The sequence below is a fragment of the Buteo buteo genome, chromosome 4 (genome assembly GCF_964188355.1).
Source record: "Buteo buteo chromosome 4, bButBut1.hap1.1, whole genome shotgun sequence".
In the NCBI taxonomy this organism is placed as follows: Eukaryota; Metazoa; Chordata; class Aves; order Accipitriformes; family Accipitridae; genus Buteo; species Buteo buteo.
This window is the reverse complement of record NC_134174.1, coordinates 26,265,403-26,277,508: the sequence shown is the minus strand read 5'-3', so window position 1 is coordinate 26,277,508 and position 12,106 is coordinate 26,265,403. Positions and strand designations below refer to the sequence as shown.

The following is a 12,106-nucleotide window of genomic DNA, read 5'->3' as shown; positions in this document are numbered from 1 at the left end:
CGCCCTCCAGCGCCACCCCCGCCCTCCACAAAGATGGCGGCGCCGGCGGCGACGGAGGGCCCCGCTCCCGGTACCGCCCGGCTGCGGCCCCGCCCACCCCGCCGGGGACACGCCCCTCCCCGCGCGCCGCCGCCGCCGCCATGAGCTCGGCACCGAGCGGGCAGCGGCGGAGGCGGGGGGGGGGCGGCGGCGGGACCCCCCCGGCGGCCGAAGAAGGGGCCCGGGGCCGGTTCCTCTCGGCCTGGAACAGCGTCCGATACGGTGCGAGGCGGGACGCACCGGGGGGGGGACCCTAACTCTCGGTTTTTTTACATTCCCCCCCGCCCCCCCAGGCTGGACGGTGCGACCCAAGACCCATTTCAACAAACTCTCCCCCCTCCACCTCCTGGGACGGGCCTACCGCCCGGCCGCCGACGGTGAGTACCGGCAACGGGGGTCCCGGGGGGGGGCGAGAGGGCCCCGCTCACCTCTTCTCTTCTCCCACCCCCCCGCCGCAGCGGGAACGGCGGTCCCGGGGGTCCCCCGTGGGGGCGAGACTGCCCCACTCATCTCTTTTCTCCCCCCCCCCCCCCGCAGAGGATCTGGACCGTTTCCAGCGGGATTTCTCCTCCCGGTTGTGGCTGACCTACCGGCGGGGCTTCCCGGCGCTGGCGGGGACCCCCTGGAGCACGGACTGCGGCTGGGGCTGCATGCTGCGCACCGCCCAGATGCTGCTGGCCCAGGGGCTCGTCCTGCACCTCCTGGGCAGGGGTAAGGGGCTGGGGGGGGCACACGCACACCCACACACACACACACACACGCGGCCCCCGAGACCCCCGCGGGTCCCCCCGCGTCACCCCGACACCCCCTTCTCCGTTCTAGACTGGATGTGGTCCGAGGCGATGACGGAGGTGGAGACGGCGGCTGGGTCCCGGCGAGCCAGGGACCCCCCGGGAGGGACGCGAGACCCGCCGGGAGGGACACGGGAACCCCCGGGATGGACCCGGGACCCCCCAGGAGGGACACGGGACCTCCTGGGACAGGCACGAGACCCCCCAGTGCAGACACAAGAGCCCCCAGGACGGACACGAGACCCTCCAGGATGGACGCGGGACCCCCCGGCACGGACGCAAGATCCCCCAGCGCAGACACGAGACCCCCCAGGACGGATGCAAGCCCCCCCGGTGCGGACACGGGACCCCCCGGGCCGGGCAGGGATCCAGCGGGAGGCTGAGCGGCGGCACCGCGCCATCGTGGCCTGGTTCGCCGACCACCCCCGGGCGCCTTTCGGCATCCATCGTTTGGTAGAGCTGGGTCGGAACGCCGGGAAAAAAGCCGGGGATTGGTACGGTCCTTCCATCGTCGCCCACATCCTTCGGTGAGCGGGGAGGGGGTGTCGGGGGGGTCCATCCCCCTCGTTTTGGCGGCAGGGGGCAGCTCGCCGGGATTCATCCTCTTTCCGCGGCAGGAGAGCGGTGGAAACCTGCCCGGAGACCAGCGGCCTCTCCGTCTACGTCTCTCAGGACTGCACCGGTACGTGCCGGCGTGGGGGGGCTTCCCCCTCCCCGATTTTGGCGGGGGGGGGGGGGGGAGATCCAGGATGAGGACCCCCCCCCCCCCCCCAACTCCTTTTTTTTTCTTTTTTTCTGGCAGTTTACAAAGGGGACGTCGCCGGCCTGGTGCAGGGGGACGCCGAGCGGATGGTGCCGGGGCAGCGCCGCGCCGTCGTCGTCCTGGTGCCGGTGCGGTTGGGGGGGGAGACCCTGAACCCCGTCTATGTGGATTGCGTCAAGGTGGGGAACCACGGTGGGCCGGGGGCTCTGCCGCATCGCCGGCACCGGTTCTTTCTCCCAGTTGTGCTGGGAAAAAGATCCCGGTGCCACCGACAACGACCCCCCCGTGTCCGTTTCCCCCCCCACCCCGCTCCAGGAGCTGCTGAAGCTGAAATCCTGCGTGGGCATCATCGGCGGCAAACCCCGGCATTCCCTCTACTTCGTCGGCTTCCAAGGTAGCCACGCCGGTGCTGGCGGTGCCGCATGGGTTGGGGACGCGGCTAGAGGGGGGGGACACAACACACAGACTGATTTTTGGCCCCCCCCCGCCTCGCCCCAGACGACTTCTTGCTCTACCTGGACCCCCACTACTGCCAGCCCTTCGTCGACACGTCCCGGGAGAACTTCCCCTTGCAGGTGGGTGCTGGGGGGGGGACACCCCGATAAAAAAGGGTGTGGGGGGGCCCAGGAGGGTGTAACCCCCCCAAATTTTTTTTTTGCCCCCCCCCCCCCCCCCAAGTCTTTCCACTGCAGCTCGCCCCGGAAAATGGCCTTTGGGAAGATGGATCCCAGCTGCACCATCGGCTTCTACGCCGCCGCCGGGCCGGACCTGGACGAGCTCTGCTCCGACCTCACCCGCGTGAGTCCCCGCTGCTGGGGGGGGGACGGCGGCTTTTGGGGTGCCGCCCCCCCGCTTTTTTCTAACCCTTTATCCCGCCCCCCCCCCCCCCCTTTCCAGGTCCTGACCCCCCCCTCGGCGCCGGAACGCTACCCCATCTTCACGGTGGCGGAGGGTCAGGCGCAGGACCACGGCCTGGAGCCGCTCGGCTCTCGCCCCCCCCCGCCGCCGCCGCCCCCCCGCGCCGGCAAGCGCCCCAAAAAACCCGGTGCTGACGAGTTCGTCTTCCTCTGACACCCCCCCCCCCCCCCCATACACTGGATCAGACCCCCCCGGCGTGGTGTCACCGTGGTTTGGGGGTGGCCGCGGGGACAATCCCCCCCCTCAGGGTTTTGGTTCACTACTGCGCCACGCCGGGGCCAGAGCTCAGGGCCGGCGTTTGCTGAATCCCGGCGGTGGCGGGGGGGGGCCAAGTTGAGCCCCCCCCAACACTCCTCCCGGCACAGGGACCCCCCCAACCCCGTCGTGGTGGTTTTTTGGCTGACACACGCTGCTCATGGTGGGGAGGGGGGTATTATTTATTGCGCCACTCAGGACCCCCCCTCGTCCGTCTGTCCGTCCATTCCCCCCTCCCCAGATTAAAGATGAACTTGAACCAGAGCGCGGCTGACGCGGTGCGTTACGGTGTTTCTCCATCGCTGCGCATGTACGGCCCGTTCCCCCCCGCCAGTGCCGGATCAGGGCCGGGGGGGCTTTCCTTCCTTCCCCCCTCTGCCCCCCCCCTTTTTGCGCCGCTGCCGGAGAAGCTGCCGGTACCGGAGACGTCGGGGATTGAGGCCGAAGGCTTCCAACCGCTTCCCGGTGAAATCCCGGCCCCCCAGGCGAACCGCCTGCCCCAGGGGTGCCGAACCCCGGCGCCGGGCCCCCCCGGGGTGGGGGGGGGCTGCCGCGGGGGGGGGCCCTGAGGCCTCCGGCTCCTCCGACCGTTTCCGCTTGTCCCGGCCTTTCTTCCCCAGCTTGGGCTTGGCCGACGGCGCCGGCTGCGGCTCCTCCGGCCTGGGGAGGGTGGGATGGGGGTGAGGGGGGGCTATGTACCCCCCCCAAACTCCCCCAGTGCCCCCCCTCCCCAAATGCTGCCCCACGTACATGGCCGCCAGGGATTTGAAGATCTGCTGCTTCTTCCAGGCGTTCTGTGCCCGCCGGCTGTAGTTGGCCTGATCCTGCCGCTCCTCCTGCTCCGACCTGCAGGCGAGGGGTGTGGTGAGCCCCCCAAAACAGGGGGGGGGCACACACAGGACCCCCCCCCACACCCCCGTTTTGGGTAAAAGAAACGCTCCCCTCCCCCCTCACCGGTACATGCAGGTCTTGCGCAGGGAGCACCAGCGGTTCAGCTCCTTGTCATCGGCTGCCAGAATCTGGGGAGGGGGGGGAAGGACACAGGACAGAGTTGGGGGGCACAGACAACCCGGGGGGGGCACAGACTCCCCCAGGGGGGGTCTGGGCGGACTCTACCTCGTCGGTGGTGAGGCCGAAGTCGCAGGGGAGGACGTTGCGGTACTTGAAGCGACAGGGCAGGTCCCCCACCAGGTCCTCGTAGTCCAGGCGGTAAAACTCGTCCAGGTACTGCTCGAAGGTGCCGGTGGCTGGGGGGGGGGGGGAAGCAGGAGTTTGGGGGGGGTCTCAGGGGTTTTGGGGGGTCTCAGGGACTTGGGGGGGTCCCAGCACTCACCGGGGTTGAATGCCGGCTTTTCCCGCTCCACCGCCTCCCTGAACCGCGTCTTGCGCCGCTTCTTCCCCAGTGCTGGGGGCTGCCGCTGTTTCGGGGCTGGGGGGGCTGCTGGGTCGTAGTCGGCGTCCATCTGGGGGGGGAAGGGGGTAGAAAGGAGGAGGTGGGGGGGCCTGCCTGTGCCGCCCATCCCTGTGATGAGTTCCTCCCGGCCTCAGCCTGGGGGGGGGTGTGGTACACACGTACCACGAAATCGGGGTCCTCGCAGTGGGGCTCGTGCTCGCCCCCCTCCTCCCGGCCCGTCCAGGCGTCCCAGTTCCAGTCGTCTGCGGGGACACACACACACAGACAGTGATGTCCCCTCGGGGATTGGGGGGGTGACAGTCGTCGTCCCCCACCTCCGAGCCCCCCCCACTCACCATCCAGCCCCTCCTCCTCCTCAAACTGCGGCTTCTCCTCCTCCCCTCGGCCGTAATAATCGTCACCGAAATATTCCTGGGGGGGGAGAGCAGAGGGGGGGGTCAGCGGGGACGGGGAGATGGGGGGGGGCAGGGGATGTGTGTGGGGGTACCCACCGCCATCAGCCGGTCGTGCTGGGCCGGGTCAAAGTCTTCCTCCAGGAAGGTTTCGGTGAAGCCGATGACGGCGTTGCCGGTGGCCTCCCGCAGCCGGGCCAGCCGGGCGGCCATTTCCTCCCGCTTCAGGTTCTTCAGCTGCTTCAGCTCCTCCTGCTTCTGTGCCTTCTCCTACGGACGGACAGATGGACGGACGCAGTGCCGGGGGGGACGGGACGGACACACAGCAGATGGACGCTGCCTGCCCCCCTCGGCTTCATCCCCTCACCTTCCTCTTCCTCTCCCGAATCTGCTCCCGCTTCTCCTTCCGCCGCTCGTCCCGTCGTCGCACCGAGGTGGGGATGTTCCGGGGGTACGTCTTCACCTGGGGGGGGGGGTTAGGGTCAGCGCCCCTCACCCCCAAACTGTACACCTCCCCCCAAACTTTGCCGCCCCCCCACCTGCTCGGCGTCGGGCTCCTCGAAGCGGAAATTGTAGCGACGTTCAAAATCCTCCTGCTTCGCCAGGAAAAGCTCGCCCTCGTCCGAGGAATCAGCCAGCCGGAGCGGGGACGCCCTGGGTGGGGGGACGGGGCGGGGGGGGGGTAAGTGGGGTGCGGTGGGTTTTTAGGGGGTCAGGGGGGCTCCCCGCTTACCCTTCGGCATCCTCTTCCTCCTCCTCTTCCTCGCGGTAGCCCTGGTTCAGGATGTAATCCCGCAGGAAGCGCTCGCCAGGGTCCAGCGCCGGGTCGGTCCAGTACTGCTGGAGGGGGACCTGCGGGATGGGGGGGGGACACACGGGGACAAGGGGTGCTCAGGGATGTGGGGGGGACACGCAGCACTCGGCAATCCCAGGGCCATCACTGCCACGAGCTGTGCCCGGTCTCAGCCCTCTCACCAGGTCCTGCAGCGGCTCTGGGGGGGCCTCTCCCTGCCCCTTCAGCCAGCGGATGTAATCCTCCTCCTCCCGCTCCTGGGGGGTGACACACACACACAGCGTCAGGCCTGAGGACCCCCCCCCCCACCCCAAAACCCCCTGTCCCCCCCCCCAGCCTCACCTTCTCCTCTGCTGTCTGACTGCGCCGCCGGAGCAGGGCAGATCCCCCCTCCTCCTCCTCCTCCTCCTCTTCACTGTCAGCCACGAAAGCTCGGAAGCTGCCAGGGGGGGCACACAGTTACCCCCCAGGGCCGAGGACCCCCCCAAAGCGTGGCAGCTCCCCCGAATGTCGCAGCCCCCCCACCTCTCCTTCAGCTCCCGCTGCTCCTCCACGTAGCTCCTGGAGGCCACTCGCTGTGGGGAGAAATTGGGGGGGGGTTTGTCAGTGCTGGGGGGGGGGTCAGAGTAATTTGGGGGGGGTCACATGCAGGCCCCCCCCCCAGCCCACCTTCCTCCGCTCGGCTGCTGCCTCTTCATCCTCCTCATCTTCCTCGTCCACGTATTTGCTGTGGGGAAAGCAGGAGGGTCAAAGAGTGCCTGGGGGGGGCTCAGCCCAGGACATGCCTCCCCCCAAAATAAGGCCCCCTCCTCACCCCTCCTTCTCCAGCACCACCTTCCTCTCGTAATCCTTCAGGTACATCGGCTTTGCCGGGCGCCCTTCATCCTCCTCCTCCTCCTCCTCGGCATCGCTCCCTGACGACGAGTCTGGGGATGGAGGGAATGGGGTTTGGGGACACCCCCCCCGTTTTGGGGACCCCCCCAAGGGGTTTTCGGGGGGGAGATACCCCCCCCGGTACCTTGCTGGCTGTAGAAGGTGGTGTCCTGCTGGTAGATTCGGGGGTCCCGCGTCTTCAGCAGCGCCAGGGTGCGGTAGAAATCCCGCTCCAGACGGGGGTTGAGGGCCTGGGGGAGACACGGGACACCCGGGAGTTTTGGGGGGGGGGGCCCAGATGTCCTGGGGGGGTGACACAGGTGTCGGGGGGGGGGGACCCAGGAGTTTAGGGGGAGTCTGGGGGGACATCCAGGCAGCCGGGAGGGGACCCAACAGTTTGGGGGGGACCCAGATGTCTTGGGGGGGGGACACCAAATGTCTGGGGGGGTCCCAGGATTTTGGGGGGGGGGGAGATGGACCCAGATGTACTGGGGGGGTGATGCAGGTGTCTGGGGGGGACCTGGGAGTCTGAGGGGGGGACCCAGGCGTCCAGGAGGGGACCCAACAGTTTGGGGGGGGACGACCCAGGAGTCCAGGGGGGTGATGCAGGTATCTGGGGGGGACCAGGCGTTTATGGGGAGTCCAAAGGAGGTGGGGGGGTCAGGTGTCTGGTGGGGGCCTGGGATTTTGGGGGGAGTCCCAGGAGTTTGGGGGGGACATCCAGATGTCTGGGGGGGGTCCCAAGAGTTGGGGGGGGGTCCCGGGATTTTGGGGGCGGGAACACAGCTCCCCCCCGCCCCCGCCGCCACTCACCACCTCATCCCCGCTGGATTCGGACTCGGAGTCGGAGCTGGAGCCGCCCCCGGTGTCCCCGTACCGGTCCTGCACTGCGGGGAGCCCCTCAGCTACCGGCACCGCGGGGCGGGGAAAACCCACCCCCCCGGTCCCCGGTGTCCCCCCCCGCCTCCCGGTCCCCCCGGCCCCGCCCACCCCTGGCCCCGCCCCTCTTACGCCGCTGCAGCTCCTCGCGCCGCCGGTACCGGCCGTAGCGCTCCGCGAAGGCCGCGTTCACCCGCAGCTCCGGCTCCGGCATCTTCTCTCTCCCCCTCCACGTGACCGCCGCTTCCGCCTCCCCCGTCACGTGGGTGCGACGGCCACGCCACGCCTCTCCCGACAGCCCCGCCACGCCCCTCCCGGCAGCCCCGTCCCGCCCCTCCCGGCAGCCCCGCCCCATCCCGCTCTTAAAAAGGTAAACGCGCCGTGCCCACCGGTGGGGCCCACCCGCCCCCCCAAACAGAATCACGGGGCCGGTGGTCTCAGCTCCATCTTTATAGGCACAGAGGAGGAGGGGGGGCGCGGGGGGGGTGTCCGGAGGGGGGGGGGGGTGTGTGTGTCCATGGTGGTCCGGGGAGCCCCCCCCCCGCCCTCAGCTGGTGCGGAGCTGGTAGTCTGTAAGAGGGAGAGTGGGGGTGAGGGGGGGGGGCGGTGTCCGGGGGGGTCCCGAGGGGGTCCCGGACTCACCCCCGCTCTGGGTGATGTAGCGCACCCAGGGCAGCGCCTGGTACCCGCTCTTCTCGATGATCTTCATGTACCGCACCTGCGGGGGGGGCAGGTGGGGATGGACCCCCCCCCCCCAACACCCCTCCCAGGCACCCCGACCCACCCCCGGGCATCCTGACACCCCCCCAGCTCCCCCTGGTGCAGAGGGGACATTCATTGCCCCCCCCCCCAAAACAGGCCACCCCCATGGGGATGCAAGGGGCCATGTCCCCGTACCCTGTCCCCAAAGCACACGGGACCCCCTTCCCCGGGGACCCCACGAGCCACATCCCCCCAAAACACACGGGCCACTTCCCCCCCTAGAATACACGGCAACCTTTTCCCCAGGGATCCCATGGGCCACTTCCCCCCCAAAACACACGGGACCCCGTTCCCCGGGGACCCCACGGGCCACGTCCCCTCCATCCTGTCCCCAAAACACATGGGACCCCCTTCCCTGGGGACCCCACGGGCCATATACCCCCCAAAACACACGGGACCCCCTTCCCTGGGGACCCCACGGGCCACATCCCCTCCATCCTGTCCCCAAAACACACAGGACCCCCTTCCCTGGGGACCCCATGGGCCACATTGCCCCCCCCAAACACACAGGACACTTCCCTGAGGACCCCACGGGCCACGTCCCCTCCGTCCTGTCCCCAAAACACACGGGACCCCCTTCCCTGGGGACGCCACAGGCCATATCCCCCCCAAAACACACGGGACCCCCTTCCCTGGGGACCCCAAGGGCCACGTCCCCTCCATCCTGTCCCCAAAACACACGGGACCCCCTTCCCTGGGGACCCCACAGGCCACATTGCACCCCCCAAAACACACAGGACACTTCCCTGAGGACCCCACGGGCCACGTCCCCTCTGTCCTGTCCCCAAAACACAGGGGACACTTCCCCAGGGACGCCACGGGCCACGTCCCCCTCCCCGGGTGGCACCTGGATGCCCGAGACGGTGAAGTAGGGGATCTCGAAGCGGACGGAGATGGGGGGCCGACCCTCCTCCTCCTCCTTCTCCACGCTGGGCAGACCGAAGTGGGCGCGCATCAGGTGCTCCTTTCCCCCCTGCGCGGCACCCGCAGGGCTGGGGACAGAGCCAGACCACCCGCCACGGCAGCCGGCTGGGGGAAAAGCCGACGAGGGGGACCCCCGGCGTCGGGGATGGCGGGGTGGGCAACCTCACCGGGAAGGATTTGATGGTCCAGATGACGAGGTTCCTCTCCGGGAGGTACCTGGCGGAACCCACGCTCGTCTTGAATTTGGGGGAGTCGGCGTCGCTGGGCACCGGCACGGCGATCTCCACCCCGTTGGCCACCGACTGCTTCTTGAACTGGCCCTTGGCCTTGGGGAGAGGGGAGGGGGAGAGAAGCGGGATGTGGGGGGGTCAGGGGCGGCTGGGGGTCCCCGGCGGCAGCGGTGACCTCCCCGACGTCTCACCTTGACCATGATTTCCACCCGGCTGTGGGAGAACTTCTCGATGACCGACTCGATCCAGATGAGCGGCTTCACCTGGGTGGGGGGAAAAGGGTCACCCCCATGTCCCCTGTGTCGTCCCCCCCCCGGGTGGGCCCGGCCCCCACCTGGGTGTTGAGGCGGTAGGACATGAGCTCGAAGTCTCCGTCGGGGGGGATGAAGGAGATGGTGCGGTCGTTGTCGAAGCGGGAGAGCCGGACGCACTGGTGGAACTTCACGTCCTCCAGCTCCACCGACTTGTTCTTGCCCCCTTGGGAGGGATGGACAGTGTCCGGGGGGTGACGAGGGGACGGGCACGCATCACCCCCCTGCACCGGGGCTGTCCCCAAGCCCACCCGGCGGCACTCACGCCCGGTCAGCTCGAAGAGGACGCGGTCGTTCAAGCCCAGGCGCAGCTCGGGCATCCCCGAGAGGAAGACCTTCAGCTTGATGGTGCCCACCACCTCGCTCAGCAGCACGCTGCCGTTGGCGCTCACCTGTGGGCACCGGCACCAGCTTCATCACCGGCACCATCACCGGCACCATCACCGGCACCATCCCCATCCTCATCACCATCCCCATCAACGTCACCATCCCCATCCCCATGACCATCCTCATCACCATCCCCATCAACGTCACCATCCCCATCCCCATGACCATCCTCATCACCATCCCCATCAACGTCACCATCCCCATCCCCGACCCCATCACTATCACCGTCCCCATCCCCATCAACGTCACCATCCTCATCCCCATCGCCACCCCAACCCTCATCCCCGTCACCACGATTGTCTCCATCCCCATCCTCATCACCAGCCCCATCACTGGTCCCATCCCCAGCATCACCATCGTCACCATCACCCCAGCATCACCATCATCGGCCCCATCACCAGTCCCACCACCATCACCATTCCCATCACCGGTTCCCCACCCCACCACGGACCCGGCGCAGCCCCCGCTGCAGCAGGACCCCAACAGCCCCCTTCCCCCCAGTTTACAGTTGTCCCCCCCCATCTCACCAGCAGGTTCACCGACTCGATGACGTCGATGAAGACCTCGTTCTTCTTGTACTTGATGCCCTCGGAGCGCCAGGACACGGCGTTGGTGACCGTGGTGGGGACGCGGGATTTGCCCGTCTCCAGCTTGTTACCCTCCTGCGTGATGTACCTGCGGTGGGTGGGGGGGGGTGAGGGGGATGTGGGGGGGTCCCGACGCCCCCTCTGGCCCCCCCCGGCCACGCTCACTCCTGCAGGATCTTGCTGTCCGTGGTCTGCGGGAAGCCAAAGTCCATCAGCTCGTCCAGGAGCTCGTAGATGATGACGAAGTTGTCGCGGATGCTCTCCTCCTCCAGCTCCTTGAAGTACTCGCAGAAGACCTGGCCGGGGGGGGAGCGTCTCCGTCACCCCACACCCCCCCAGGGAGAGGAGCTCCCCCAGATTGGGGGGACCCGAGCCCCCCCCCAAACCTCACCTCCACCACCTTGTAGAGGAAGGAGTAGACCAAGGAAGCGTTGCTGTTCTTCTTGGTGGTGGCCACCACTGGTGGGGGGGGGGTTAAGGAAAGGGGGGAACACCGGAGTGGGGGGGTCCGTGGGGAGGGCGTTCCGTAAGGATACGGTAGAGGTTGGCGTGTTTGATCCAGAGGAAATGGACCTTGCCGTGGGTCAGGAGGGGGGTGAGGGCCCCCTCCTCCTCCCGCTGTAGCAGCAGCCCCATGAAGTGCTCGATCTCCCCCAGCCCCACGTCCCCCTTGTAGTTGCGGCTGATCAGCGGCTGCGGGGAGGGGGGGTGTGTCAGAGGTGGGGGGCACCCCCCCAGAATCGCTCACCCCATCCCCGGGGTCACGGGGGTCACCGCCAGGCTCCGCCGTTGACCTTGGCTGACCTTCAAGACCAGAGGGGGGACAACGGGGTGTCCCCCCCTGGGGGGTCTTTGGGGTGGTGGTGGGAGGGGGGTGTGTGTGGGGGGGTCTCACCTTCCCCTTGAGGTCCAGGATGAAGAGGGCAGAGGCGGCCATGGCAGGGCCCCGGCAGCCACCGCGTCGTCACCGTCACCGTCACCGTCACCTGCGCCAGGTGAGCGGCTGCGCCCACGGGTGCGCGGGGGCCTTAAAGGGGACGGCCCAGCCCCACGGACCCCCACGGGGGGGGGGGTCAGCCACCCCATGGGTGGCACGGCCACCTCTAGCCAAGCTGGGTGGTCTTGTGGGGGGACGTGGGTTGGGACCCCCCCACCCAAGGGACCCTTACACTGGGACGGGGGGGGGCCAGCTCCTGGATGCTTGGGTGGCCCATCCCGGGTTTGGGGGGGGGGGTCTGTGGAGCACCCTGGGTGCCCCAACCCAGCCTGGGGGGGTTCCTGCAGCAGCCTGGGTCCCCCACCCCCCCGGGGGGTGTGTGCATGCACCCTTGGGTGCCCGGATCTCTCATTCCATCCTGGGGGGGGGACCCAGCAGCAACCCTGACACCCAGCTCCCCCACCCTGGGGGACCCTGCAGCACCCCACATCCCTCATCCCACCCTGGGGAGTCCCTGCAGACCCCCGACCCCCGGATCCCCCACGCTGGGGGTCCCTGCAGCACCCCAGATCCCTCATCCCACCCCAGGGGGTCCTTGCAGCACCCCGACCCCTGTTTCCCCCACCCTGGGGGTCCCTGCAGCACCTCAGACCATGGATTCTGCACGCTGGGGGTCCCTGCAGCACCCCAGATCCCTCATCCCACCCTGGTCGTCCCTGCAGACCCCAGACCCTGGATTCCCCACCCTGGAGGGGTCCCTGCAGCACCCCAACCCCTGCATCCCTCACCCTGGGGGTCCCTGCAGCACCCCACATCCCTCGTCCCACCCCAGGGGGTCCTGGCAGACCCCC

At 68.8% G+C, this 12,106-nt stretch overlaps 3 protein-coding genes across 6 annotated transcripts; 1 reads left to right on the top strand and 2 right to left on the bottom strand.

Annotated features, from left to right (window-relative positions):
- Nucleotides 1–15: 15 nt before the first annotated feature.
- Nucleotides 16–3,040, top strand: ATG4D (autophagy related 4D cysteine peptidase). The gene is made up of 10 exons (XM_075025132.1): nt 16–261; nt 333–416; nt 577–750; nt 862–1,357; nt 1,448–1,512; nt 1,633–1,772; nt 1,909–1,987; nt 2,092–2,168; nt 2,272–2,391; nt 2,491–3,040. The coding sequence occupies exons 1-10, from the start codon at nt 141–143 to the stop codon at nt 2,662–2,664; spliced, it is 1,530 nt and encodes a 509-aa protein (XP_074881233.1). The 5' UTR covers nt 16–140; the 3' UTR covers nt 2,665–3,040.
- Nucleotides 2,925–7,386, bottom strand: KRI1 (KRI1 homolog). 4 transcript variants are annotated; one of them, XM_075025120.1, is made up of 19 exons: nt 7,250–7,386; nt 7,052–7,125; nt 6,384–6,489; nt 6,180–6,291; nt 6,035–6,092; nt 5,891–5,940; nt 5,708–5,804; nt 5,548–5,622; nt 5,306–5,424; nt 5,112–5,226; nt 4,940–5,035; nt 4,672–4,842; nt 4,516–4,591; nt 4,343–4,422; nt 4,100–4,229; nt 3,883–4,013; nt 3,721–3,785; nt 3,517–3,612; nt 2,925–3,426 (listed from the first exon to the last, which is right to left on the bottom strand). In XM_075025120.1, the coding sequence occupies exons 1-19, from the start codon at nt 7,329–7,331 to the stop codon at nt 3,108–3,110; spliced, it is 2,052 nt and encodes a 683-aa protein (XP_074881221.1). In that variant the 5' UTR covers nt 7,332–7,386; the 3' UTR covers nt 2,925–3,107. The 4 variants fall into 4 exon arrangements, with proteins under 4 accessions (XP_074881221.1, XP_074881222.1, XP_074881224.1 ...); XM_075025121.1 differs by having other exon boundaries at nt 6,180–6,279; XM_075025123.1 differs by having other exon boundaries at nt 7,052–7,120; nt 7,250–7,359.
- Nucleotides 7,387–7,547: 161 nt separating this feature from the next.
- AP1M2 (adaptor related protein complex 1 subunit mu 2) lies at nt 7,548–11,965 on the bottom strand. The gene is made up of 12 exons (XM_075025135.1): nt 11,214–11,965; nt 10,855–11,011; nt 10,710–10,777; nt 10,484–10,614; nt 10,259–10,406; nt 9,610–9,736; nt 9,368–9,510; nt 9,225–9,296; nt 8,971–9,129; nt 8,727–8,852; nt 7,760–7,835; nt 7,548–7,687 (listed from the first exon to the last, which is right to left on the bottom strand). Exons 1-12 carry the CDS (start codon nt 11,253–11,255, stop codon nt 7,665–7,667), a joined length of 1,272 nt encoding a protein of 423 aa, XP_074881236.1. The 5' UTR covers nt 11,256–11,965; the 3' UTR covers nt 7,548–7,664.
- Nucleotides 11,966–12,106: the final 141 nt, after the last annotated feature.